General features: G+C 38.4%; 1 protein-coding gene across 1 annotated transcript in view; it reads left to right on the top strand.

The window, feature by feature from the left end:
* Positions 1-12,138, top strand: part of PRKG2 (protein kinase cGMP-dependent 2) — an 86,973-nt gene that overhangs the window by 25,481 nt on the left and 49,354 nt on the right. Inside the window, exons 4-5 of the mRNA XM_067736367.1 lie at positions 1,327-1,432; positions 4,950-5,013. Of these exons, the coding sequence (XP_067592468.1) occupies positions 1,327-1,432; positions 4,950-5,013 (170 nt within the window). The remainder of the gene's footprint in view (positions 1-1,326; positions 1,433-4,949; positions 5,014-12,138) is intronic.

Raw genomic sequence — 12,138 nt, 5'->3', positions numbered from 1 at the left:
GCCCCATATGCTCTTATTAATAGAAAGGCTATGCTTATAAAAGGATTTATATTGAAGCCCTTGTCTAAATGATTCAAGCTTAAAAAGATCTTTCCGTCAGATACCTGTATATAAAATATGAGTATGGATTTAAACAGAATTGATTCCACTATTTGCTATCATTGCCACTTCAATTTTGTATTATGTAGACATTTGCCTTTGGCTCATCCAGCATGTTTGCTTTCTATTCTCCATAAGGTTCTGACCATATTACAAACCAGAAAATTTAATTAAACCAATAAATGTGTATAAATATCAAAAAGGATATGAATTAATTAATGAGAGTTTTCATGAGTGACTTTTGGGATTAGTTCAGTTGCTTCTCCTTAGGGTTCTTGTTTTTATCGACTTTATTCATGGTAATATCAGGTTTTCTTCTGAATTACTTAGATGTGGTGTTTCTCAGAGTTTGGGACGAGGTTATGTGTGTCAGCATTGTTGCAGTATTTGATAAAAATGCAGATTCTGAGGCTCCACTCCAAATAATCTCTGACAGTGGGGCCCAGGGATCTCTATTTTTAACAAGAATGTCAAAATAATTCTAATTCACTCTAAAGTTTAGTAAACCAGAGATTTTGATTTTGATCTCTTCTGTAGGCTCTCATCACTCCTTTAAAAAATATCTTACTACCATAATTTCATACAGATTTTTTAGAGCTGCTACTTCTGTTCTTCTTCCTTTTTAGGTTTTATTCTTGATTTTAATGTCTTTCCTATGAAAACGTTGTCCCAAAAACTGTCTTGCATAATTTCTTTGAAAATGATTTTATATATTTTATGTAAAAGTAACCATAGAGATTCTTAAAATATATTGGCTCCCGTTAGCAACAGTGTCTAAACAACATAAAAAGACATAAAAACAGACTCACACGCAGAGATCTTTAACTCTCAGTTCTCTGCTTGTGAATTCTTCACTCTCTGGATTAGCTACAGGCTGGCTGGCTTTCTTTTGTATCACAGCACAAATCTAAAATACCTCCTGATGATGTAGTGTGTAATTAGGGATTGCAAACTAATTTTAATATCATCCTAAGCAAAACATAATTAGAATGGAAATCTTTTGCTGCTCACTTTCAAATCATCATTTATTTCAAAGCCAAAAATGATTTTATAAAATTACCTACTCTTTACATCACTACTTCCTTCCATTTGCATGCTTAAATAATGCATTGTCCAAGAAATATCATTTTATGAGAGTACATGAAAAATTTATTGATTAACATGTTGGAATGTTTTCTTAGTCTAAGAGCTAAACAATATTTTATTATTTTCTTGATTTTTCTAAAGCTATTACCAATGTTAAAACATGGGCACTAGATCGAGAGGTATTCCAGAATATAATGAGAAGGACAGCTCAAGCCAGAGATGAAGAGTACAGAAACTTCCTCAGAAGGTAAGAATAACACGTTGGTGGCAGAAAGAGCAGAAGGTGGTATAGCCATATTGTGGATATGTTGGTTTTATCAGAGTAATTATTTTACTACAATCTTTCTTATTTAAACATTTTCCATATGATTAAGCCAAAGGAACAAAAGAATTCTCTGGCAGTAAATGACACTATATATATGAAGAATTATGTTTCATTCCCATTAGCCTTGTTCACTGATTTATTTCTCTTGCTAATTTTGCCCTTGTGTTGATGGAGTCATTGCACATAGTATAGAATAATGTGCATAAAATCCTAAAATATTCACTTGGGTTGCTCAGTTGACTTTGAAAGATGTCCTATAATTTGGAAGTAGATAACAAAAAATAATGCTTTGCTTAGAATAATATTAAAATAAATGATTTTACTATCCTTACTTGCTTTACCTGAGACATTTTTTCTCATTGGCATAGCCACGCCATCTTCCAAATTACTATTATTTGCAGCAAATTAACTTGCCAAAAATGTTATTATGCTTGCTATCACGACATGGATCCTTGGAACATACACATTTTGTCAACTGTTCTGAACCCCCAACAACTTGGACGCATCAAATTACAGAGAAACAAGTACCTATGTAACTGAAAAGGTCAGCTACACATTAAAAACATTTTTTTTTTGGAAAGTATAAGTTCCTTATTTAAACTATTTCTGTGTCTTTTGTGGGAGATTTGACAGTCTCTGAAACTGCAATACATACTGTAATGAAATGTAACCTTTGATAAGTGGTAATAACAATAAAATATCCTGTGGTTTCCAAAAATAAATTCCAAGTTCTTTTTAAGTATAGTGACTTTATCTTGCATAACTAGCCTGCAAGGTCAATGATTTTAGGGCTGTGCTGTGCCTATCATGTAGTGAGGACTCAGTGAATATTGAATGAAGGCATTGTTAATCAGTAGAACATTGCAGGCATTGAGATTTTTCATATGGACTCTTGCTGATTTACTTTCCCGGAAACAATAATGACTCCTGGAAGAGAACTGCAGTAATGACAAGAAGGTGCCTTACCTATACGATAATCAGTGCCTTAACCATCATGTTATGGGGTCTACCTGAGTATAGGTAATCTCAAAATCCAGCAACTGAGCAATGCAGGTCAGTATTTAAAGCTAATAAACTGCACTTATGCAAGGGCCAAAAAAGGATACATAAATAAACTGGTGCCCATGGGTTGCATCATGTCTGAGATAAAACCTGAGCCACTAGGTTTTCCCTTGGAGTCTAGTGCGTTCTGCCTTAGTGGAGGGAGCTCAGAGAATTTACTAGTACAGGTTCCTTCCCTCCTTTTCTTCTTTTTGGTATCTCATTCATGCATTCATTCATGCATTATTGCCAGGGGTAAACATTGTGGATTCAGTGGTGAACAAGATAAACCTGATCTCTGCCTTCATAGAGGGGAGACAGACAAAAGATTTTTTCTCATATCAATTTCCTCACCAATCCCCAAAGGTGATAGGCTTACAGGAGAGAATTTTCACTAACGCTACAGCGCCCAGTTTGGACCCGAAGTAGAACTTTCATGACAGGCATGTGTTAGTCAATTAAACCAAAGGAACAAAAAGTATTCCCTTTTCTTCTATATGCCACTATATAGAAAAAAGTTCTGGTTAACCCTTTTACCTTTTCATCCATAAGGAGACACATTAGAGAAATACATTTCTCTTCGTTTCATAATATACAGTAAGCTCTTTTCCATTTACATCTTTTTATTATGAAGTATCTGACATGTATCAAAGGATACATAGTACATATGTAAGTTTTAATGACATAATAATAAAGTGAGCCCCATCAAGCCACGGGCCCAGCCTAAGTAGAAAGTTAGCAATGTTGTTGGCATTCTCATTTGTTCCCCTATGTCATTTTCTAGCCTTCCTCGGGGTACCTCCTCTCCTCCTCTCCTTGGAGTAGTCTGTATTCTGAAGTTTGGTAACCGTAACCTTGCTATTCTTTATTATTCTGCCTGTAGCTTGGTTTAACCTTTTTTTTTTTTTTTTTTGCTGTACGCGGACCTCTCGCTGCTGTGGCCTCTCCCGTTGCGGAGCACAGGCTCCGGACGCACAGGCTCAGCTGCCATGGCTCACGGGCCCAGCCGCTCCATGGCACGTGGGATCTTCCCATACCGGGGCACGAACTCGTGTCCCCTGCATCGGCAGGCGGACTCTCAACCACTGCACCACCAGGGAAGCCCCGGTTTAGCCTACTTTTGAACTTTACAAAATTGGTGTTATTTTTGCAAGTCAGTTTTTTCACTCAATACATTTTTTAAGGTTCATCTACTTGGTTAGTGCAGTCATTTCTCCTGTTGTAGAGTTCTGTTATCTGACTCGACCACAGTTCATATATCTGCTCTCCCATTGGGCATGTTCCAGTGTTTTGCAATTACAAGTGATTCAGATGCAGACATTCTTAGACCCAGCTCCTGGCTACATGCCTCCTGGTCCTTGTGTTCAAGAATGAGTCTAGAGCTCTCTTTTCAAAACTCAGATCCAATCATGTATTTATGGAGGTGCATCATTTTTTCCTTAGGAGTGTCAAATTTTAGATGGTAAGAAAGAAGTATCTATCTTATAGAAATTATATCAACAGTCCTGAGTGAAAATGGGTAAAGTAGAAATTTCTCTAAAAGAACAATTTAATCATACTGATGGGTTAATCATACTGAGTGGAATTTTTTTTTTTGCGGTACGCGGGCCTCTCACTGCTGTGGCCTCTCCCGTTGCGGAGCACAGGCTCCGGACGCGCAGGCTCAGTGGCCATGGCCACGGGCCCAGCCGCTCCACGGCATGTGGGATCTTCCCGGACCGGGGCACGAACCCGTGTCCCCTGCATCGGCAGGCGGACTCTCAACCACTGTGCCATCAGGGAAGCCCCTGAGTGGATTTTTTTATATTTTTTTCAAACAATTTCAGTATTCTGTCATTCTCTGTATATTATTATTATCTGTAAAAATGTTCCTATTACATGCCTCTGGCTACCATTAATTTTAAAAGACAGTACAATATGACTAATAATCAAGATCATTTCCATGCTAATTCCTACATTCCCTCCTGGATTCAGTCTTTACTTAATTTCAAGGATTTAGATGAAAATCTGATTCTCCTCTGGAAGCAGAGGTCCTCATCCATGCTAATAAAAGAGATATTGAGATGTGGAACACATTTCTGGATGTGATTCACTTCGTAAGCCAACAACAAATGTAATTTTTTTTTCTCCAAAGAAACAAAATTTGATTTTTTTCCTTTCATGGGGTCTTACTATTTTTATTTATTTACCTGTGATAAATGTCTGCTGTTACATGTAATTATATAATTTCAATGTATCTGAAATTCAGTTATTTATGTGTGATATATTTGGAGGTTTACTTTGGAAAAATTAAAGTGCATTGTATTTTTTAAATGCATGCATGAATCTATGTAGAGGTGTATATTTATAGTTTAATTCATGATGATAATTAAATAAAGGTTTCTTTTTAATTTTGCAGTGTATCCTTGCTGAAGAATTTACCTGAAGATAAATTAACCAAGATCATTGACTGCTTGGAAGTGGTAAGAAATTTTAAAGTAAAAACTATATTTCATTAAAAGATTATATGATCTAGTCATTATTAACACTGTAAATGATTAAAAAGGAAAAGATGGTGATCACCAGTCCACAGAGACCAGGAGCCTTTTTCTATTGTGAAAACTCACACTGAATTAAGGGGCTGGGGTGGGGTTCAGGGACTCTTCTGAAATATATAAAAGAAAATTGGATTTGCATGTGTAAAGTGACATTTGATTTACATATTTTAATCTTTTTAGTATATTTTATAAAACTAATCTGCCTCACTCAAGAGGCATTTGATTTTCTGCAATTAACATCACAATCCCTTACAGAGTTTTCGTAGTATGAAGGAGTCAGTGATGCATAATTAGGTAATGGAGTAGAGAAAGGGTATATTGGGACTTTCGTGAACAGGCTTCTGAATCAAGGTATGAAACATTCCATACTTGAAAACTCTAGGCTATGAAGACTTTAAAGAAAAAAAAAATAACAAAAAAACCCTGTACTTAAGAAGCACTTTACCTATTTTAACATCTAGGGGAAAATGGCGTATTGGAACGTGTTCAAAAATTCATATTAGGCATCACGCCGATGGTTGGTTCTTGTCCAAGACTAGTCAAGTCTTTTTGTGAATAATGCTTTTATGATATGTACCTTGGATTCTAATAATTTTCATTATATGAAAACCTCTTCAGAGATTAATATTCAAAGTAAATAACCTCTGTCTAACTTTTTTTTGGTGTGTGTCGGTCAATTTCATTGAAACCAAATTGCTTTTCGGGAATTTAAAGGAGGTAAGGAATAGTAAAGGAGTCAGATGTAGACTTTAAGATTTTATAAAGCTATTCTCAGTGGGAGACAAAAAATACCCTGCAAGACTGATTGTTGACAGATTCATGCCTCTGTCAATCTCAATATACAATGTAAACTAATACCTGTTGAGAAGGGAGCACCAACCATTTTATCCTTAAGTGTAAGTGACACCAGTAATGTTTCCATTTACAATTCATGGAACCCATCCAGCAGTTTATCAAGGACAGGCCATGATGACACAGTGCCTGGCCTTGTGTCCCCAGAGCGTTCAGATATGAAGTCATTTTCAAGAGGACTGCTTGCCCTGCATCTCTTGGGATTTTCTCAGTGTAACATAACCCAATCACAGATGTTACAAATTAATAATTCATCCTAATTTCTGAGTGTTTTTTTTTTAAAGCTGGAGAGGCCCTATATTTTTTTGTTAACCGAGGAAATCTGTTTTTAATATAACACTAATAGAGTAGATTCACCAGAGGGGAATTCCATGCTGACAGAAAATATTAAAATTTAGTATCATTAAAAATAAATGGTAAATTAGACATATTTATAGTAGCCACAGGCAATAGCTACAGAATATATAGATGGGGGCTCCAACCTAGTATTAATTAACACACAATTCGAATTTGAAAGTCTCATCTTTTAAAACACCCTAGAAGGCTTTATTATATATTAGCATTTGCAAACAGCAGCGTGGTTTATAAAGGGCTCTTTATTCATACCTGGCAAACAAATGTGTCTCTGTAATGTGTGAAAATTCACAAATTCGAAAGTGATTAACAAGGGAGTAATGGGATCTATTTAGCGCTAAGAAAAGCACATAATTTACCAGCATAGCTTGGACTAATGACCCATCAACTGGGTCCTGACCACAGCCAATCACTAATGCATTGGAGTTATGACAGAGCACCTGCTGAGTTCCAGGGCCAGCTGTCCCACAAACTGGCTCCATAATCTTTGAGTAAAACAGGCTGAATCTGGCATGCTATTTAGGAGTTGATTTTGGGTGGTTTTAAGTTTTTGTGCAGGGGGCGGGGAGGGAGTATCAGAATTTCCCATCACCAAGCAGTTGTTCTGATGTGTTTGTTAAGACTTTGGTTTGTTGAAGTCCTAGACCACATGGCCTGAATGTGCAGTGTTCCAACAGCGTTTCTTGCTTTAGCATAAATCACCCAAAGTATTCAGTTCTGGAGGCAGACATTGCCTTTAAACCTCTTCTCGTGGTCTAATGGGAAAAGGAGGGTGGGAAAAGTAGCAACACATTCACTGGTGTGCTTTAAGAGTTAACTAATGAACACCCTAAAGCACGACACAGATTCCAAATGCAGTGTGACTATTAATGATAATGAAAATGACAATGTGACTTCTGTACCTGGCAGTTGGGTAGTACGGAAGACAAGAGTGGGAAGAGTTTCTGTTCCCACTCTTGGTGAGAGATCCGGGAGGCCCGGGATTTGACTGTGTGGTGGATTGAAACGTTACGGAACTCTTTGTTACAGAGATTTAGTGTTTGACCCAGTGACCCTCTGCACTGCCACTCTGACATGGCATCTTTCATGAAACTGGAGCTCCAGTGGGAGTGGGACTGGGGTAGGGAATGTGAAATGTCCTTGTCCTTAATCAGATCACCAGTGATGCTATTAAAAGGCAGATTCCCAGGTACTACCTCACACTTACTGAATCAGGAACTCTGGGGTAGGGACCCAGAAATCCACATTTTAACAACATGATTCTTTTTTTTTTTTTTTTTTTTGTGGTACGCGGGCCTCTCACTGCTGTGGCCTCTCCCATTGCGGAGCACAGGCACCGGACGCGCAGGCCCAGCAGCCATGGCTCACGGGCCCAGCCGCTCCGCGGCATGCGGGATCTTCCCGGACCGGGGCACAAACCCGTGTCCCCTGCATCGGCAGGCGGACTCTCAACCACTGCGCCACCAGGGAAGCCCAACAACACGATTCTTAAAGTTTAAAGTTATGAATTGAATACATATATTTAGGATTTGCCATAGTCTGCCTCATTAGTCACAAGTTTTCCATTTTTCATCGTTTTTTGAAAGTCTAGTCTTCCTTTCTTATAGTTCCTGCTAACACTTGCATAAGCCAGAGGGTTTTTCCCATTTTAATGGTTACATCTAGAACCATAAGAAAGTTGAGATAATTGTGGATTTTGCCAGTTTAGGAACCTGTTAAATAAAGGGGGGGTGCAGCTAGGTGTCCTAGAAAGTTAGCTAGTCCAAAGTCTGGAGCTTAAGGTTTATGGTCAAGCCTCTGTCCCTCACAGCTGTCAGTTAATTGTGGTGGGCATCAGGGTCACCTCATCTATAAAATAAGGGGGTGCTGGGTCACATCTGTACGGGCTGTCTCAGTGTTTCAGTTACAAAATTCTATACAGTTGGCTCACCCAAATGGAGGAATTTCTGTTGATTTTCATTTTGTAGGCTCCAGTTCCTTGGAAATAAGCAATCAGATGCTAAAATTATGCTGGAATGGTTGATAGGGTCCACCTAATCCAGGTGTGTTTGCTTTAAAATTTCTAAGGTGTTTTAACTACTGTACTTGGACAAACAAAAATAGCTGGTAGCAAACCCCAATAAATGTATACAGTTTTTTAAACAATCAACTTAGGGACATGGTCACATGATGCAGGGTTGTGTGTGTGTGTGTGTGTGTGTGTGTGTGTGTGTGTGTGTGTGTGTGATCATACATCTGACTGTGTATCATCAATTCTTTTTTGTGATGAAGATTTCTAGCCGCACACTAAGGAAACTAAGGAAATCATAGGCTTGCTTCTTTGTCTTTGTCCTCCATCACCTTAGATTTTAATTCTGGTTGCATATATTCTATTTACAGGCACTCAGGCTCTATCTATCATTTTGCTAGCTATCACAGAATGAGCATTTTCTTTACATGAGAAACTCTTTCCATCTTTAGCAGTTTCTGATGTATGGTTTTCTTCTTCTTCTTTTTTTTCCAGTGTATGGTTTACTTTTAACCTCTATCTCTCAGTCTGCCCTGGAATTGATTTCCTAAGTTTCCTTTTGGCCATATACTAAGTACCTACTCTCAGTGTTTCTAGATATCTTCTTTTAAATCATCTTTTTCAGACTGTGGGACACAACTCATTAGTAGGTCATAAAATCAATTTAGATGAACACTTTAAAAAAATATCAGGGTAGTAAGCACAAGTATTGTTCAGATATGTTTCAGATTTATACAAATGTGTGTGTGCATGCTCACATGTGTGTATGTGAGTGTATATATAAAATATGTTTCTTACTGTAGGTCAGGGTAAAAACTGCTTGAAAACCATCGCTTTACAGGGTAGGGTCTATGGCTTCTTGGTCCTCTAAGGGACCCCTTTGCAATGTAACCACAGGACAATAAACCACACTGTTTGAAGTTCTCTTTTTGGTGTTGGTGACCACCCTGGCTAGACTGGCTGCACTCCCCAGTTGACAAACACTGGCTAGTGTGGCATCGTAGCCAGTACTTACCACTATATATTTATGGTCTGATCTACATCCACAGCCTTTTCTCATCTATGAAGTTACTGTCAACACACTGCGAGGTATTATTTATCTTCCTCCCATGGTTTTGGGTGACAAAGACTCATCCCTGGGAAAAATACCACCAGGAAGCTTTCCCCTTAAGAAACAACAAAGCGCTTTCTCAGTGTTCCATTTCCAGCTTCTGCCTTTTAGCTTATCCGACTGACAGAAATTAAAGCTGCACATCTGCACAGACCAGAGGCTGTATAATAACTGAAGAACAGCCTATAAGCAGTTCAAAAATTCTCCAGATTCCTTCTGCTCTGTCTGGGTAACGGGGACTGAGATTGAGATAGGAACAGGAGAGCCTGAGACCGCCTGAAACAGGAAAGTCCACCGTGACACTAGCAGTTCTAGTAAAGAGAATTGAGCATTAACTATATCATGAAGACTCCTGCACTGCAGTGTCATGGTCACTCACTTAACCTTTGCAGGTCACAGTCATCTGAATGGTAAAATCACACTTGAATCGAGTGAAGGTTTGTGATAGAGCTATAATGAGAAAAAATAGAGAGTTGGAGTAAGCAGTTTGTGATGTAAAAACTCAAAATATTATTTTCCGGGTAGAACAGAAGCATGTTTCTTGCTCACATAACAGTCCAGGGAGGATGGTCCTAGGTGGCTATGCAGAATCCTTCAGGAACCCAAGCTGATGGCTACTCTGCCATCTTCCACATGGTCCCTCTCCCAGGATTTCTCTGGGACATGCCGTTACAAATGGGGCACAAGTATGAAGGCATGTGTCTGGAATGGTTCATGGGCCTGGCATGGAAGTGGCATACGTTGCTTCTACTCAGACCCTTTTAGCTGGAAGTTAACCACATGGCCACAGCTAACAGCAGGGCAGCTGGGGAATGCAGTTTACCTGTGGAAGACATTGATGACCAGCTCACAGACTCTTTCGCAGGAATTAACAGTCACCAGGTGACTATCTCACTTAATCCTCACACATCCTTAGGTGTGGTAGGTCATACCATCTTAATTTTACAGAATAGGAAACTGAGGTCCAGAAGATTTAAGTAACATCTAAGCAAACCGTTCTCAGCCTCCCCCTTAACATGGCAATCATTAATTGAGTATTTACTACATTTCAGGTGCTTTTAATGCATCAAAAATTAATTGTCTTTAATTGACTTATGGTGGTAGGCAAAAATGGACCCCCTCCAAAGTATCCACATCCTAAACCCTGGAATGCATAAACGCGTTATGTTACATGGCAAAAGGAACTTTGCAGATGTAATTAAGGTTTGGGACCTTAAAATAAGGGAGATTATCTTGGACTATCTAGGTGGGTCAAGTATTATTACATGGGCCCTTAAAAGCAGAGAATTTTCTCTGGCTGGAATCAGAGAGATGCAGCAGAAGTGGAAGTCAGAGAGATTCCAAGTGTATGAAGAATTTCATGTGCCCTTACTGGTTCTGAAATATCAGGGGCTCTGTGCAAGGACAGGAGAGAAGTCTCTGGGAGCTAAGGGGGCAGCCCCCAGCTCACAGCCATCAGGGAAATGGGACCTTATCCTACAACCGCAAGGAACTGAATTCTGCCAACAACCTGATCGCACTTGAAAGCAATTTTTTCCCCGAAGCCTCCAGAAAGGAACACAGCCCTACTGACACCTTGACTTCAGCCTCGAGAGACCCTGAACAGAGAAATTCAGGTGAACCACACCGTGCCTGGACTCTCTGTCCCACAGAAACTCAGATAATAAATGGGGGTAGTTTCAAGCCACTAAGTGTGTGTGGTTATTTGTTACAGCAGCAATAGAAAACAAATGTGCTTATCTTCTCTCAATCTTTGAGTATAAATATTCTTATTTGAATTTTCTGGATTGATGAAAGTGAAATTCAAAGCAGAACTGAGATTTGAATCTAGATTTCTGTGGCTTCAAAGTGCCTTTTCCCCTGAGATATTCTGCTTCCTTCCATGAGATTTTGAATGCCTTGTAAAATGTACATAGTGCTATGTAAATAAAAGGTAAGTTTATTAGTATTAGGAGTAATGTTTATTCCATAAATGTAAATATGTTTTAAGAGTAAATGACCAAAAATGATACTGAACTATAGCAGACACAAAAGTAGTTTGTTTGGATTTTATTTTCAAGTCTAAAATAAAAATAAGAGAGAGCTATTGTGTTGTTCTTTATGCCTTTTACGAAAATTAAACAAGCCCATTTTTGTTTGTATAAATAATTAAGAGATCCATTTTAGTTCTATGACTTTGTGCCAATATCAAATTAAAGCAAAGTAGGGATGGAAAGTTTAATCCATCTTTTATTTTCTAAGACACTGAATTACTTTTTTGGTCTGGCAGGTGGAAGAATTACTTTTCCCTGACAAGAATTCTCTGATTACACTCACCTATATGAGGGAAACAAAGAAATAAGTGACAGTTTAGGATTTCATGAGGTTAAACTTTGTTGAAAAACAGAATTTACATGTAAAAATTCTAATGTCAACCTTTCATGATGATAAATCTTTGGAAAGAATCCATATGAAAGAGCTCCTTACTGTGTATGTAGAATTTTCCCAACCTTTGCTCCGAAAGAAATTAGGAATTGAGGCTGATATTCCTCCTATCCATTGAGGATAATATTTTCAATTTATTAGATAATATTTGTCCTCTTTCTAAACTCTAGCGCCAGTTTCAGACTGTTGCAGATCACTGAACCGTTTGTATTTAGATTATTTGGGTGAAGCCCACCTGCGGATCGGTGATAATTGCCTTGCTCTCGTTTCTTTGTGTCTTCAGTGTCCATGCTTGAAATTC

Source organism: Pseudorca crassidens, chromosome 4 (genome assembly GCF_039906515.1).
Source record: "Pseudorca crassidens isolate mPseCra1 chromosome 4, mPseCra1.hap1, whole genome shotgun sequence".
Taxonomy (NCBI): domain Eukaryota; kingdom Metazoa; phylum Chordata; class Mammalia; order Artiodactyla; family Delphinidae; genus Pseudorca; species Pseudorca crassidens.
Note: the sequence above shows the minus strand (reverse complement) of the source record. Positions and strands in the feature narration are given on the sequence as shown.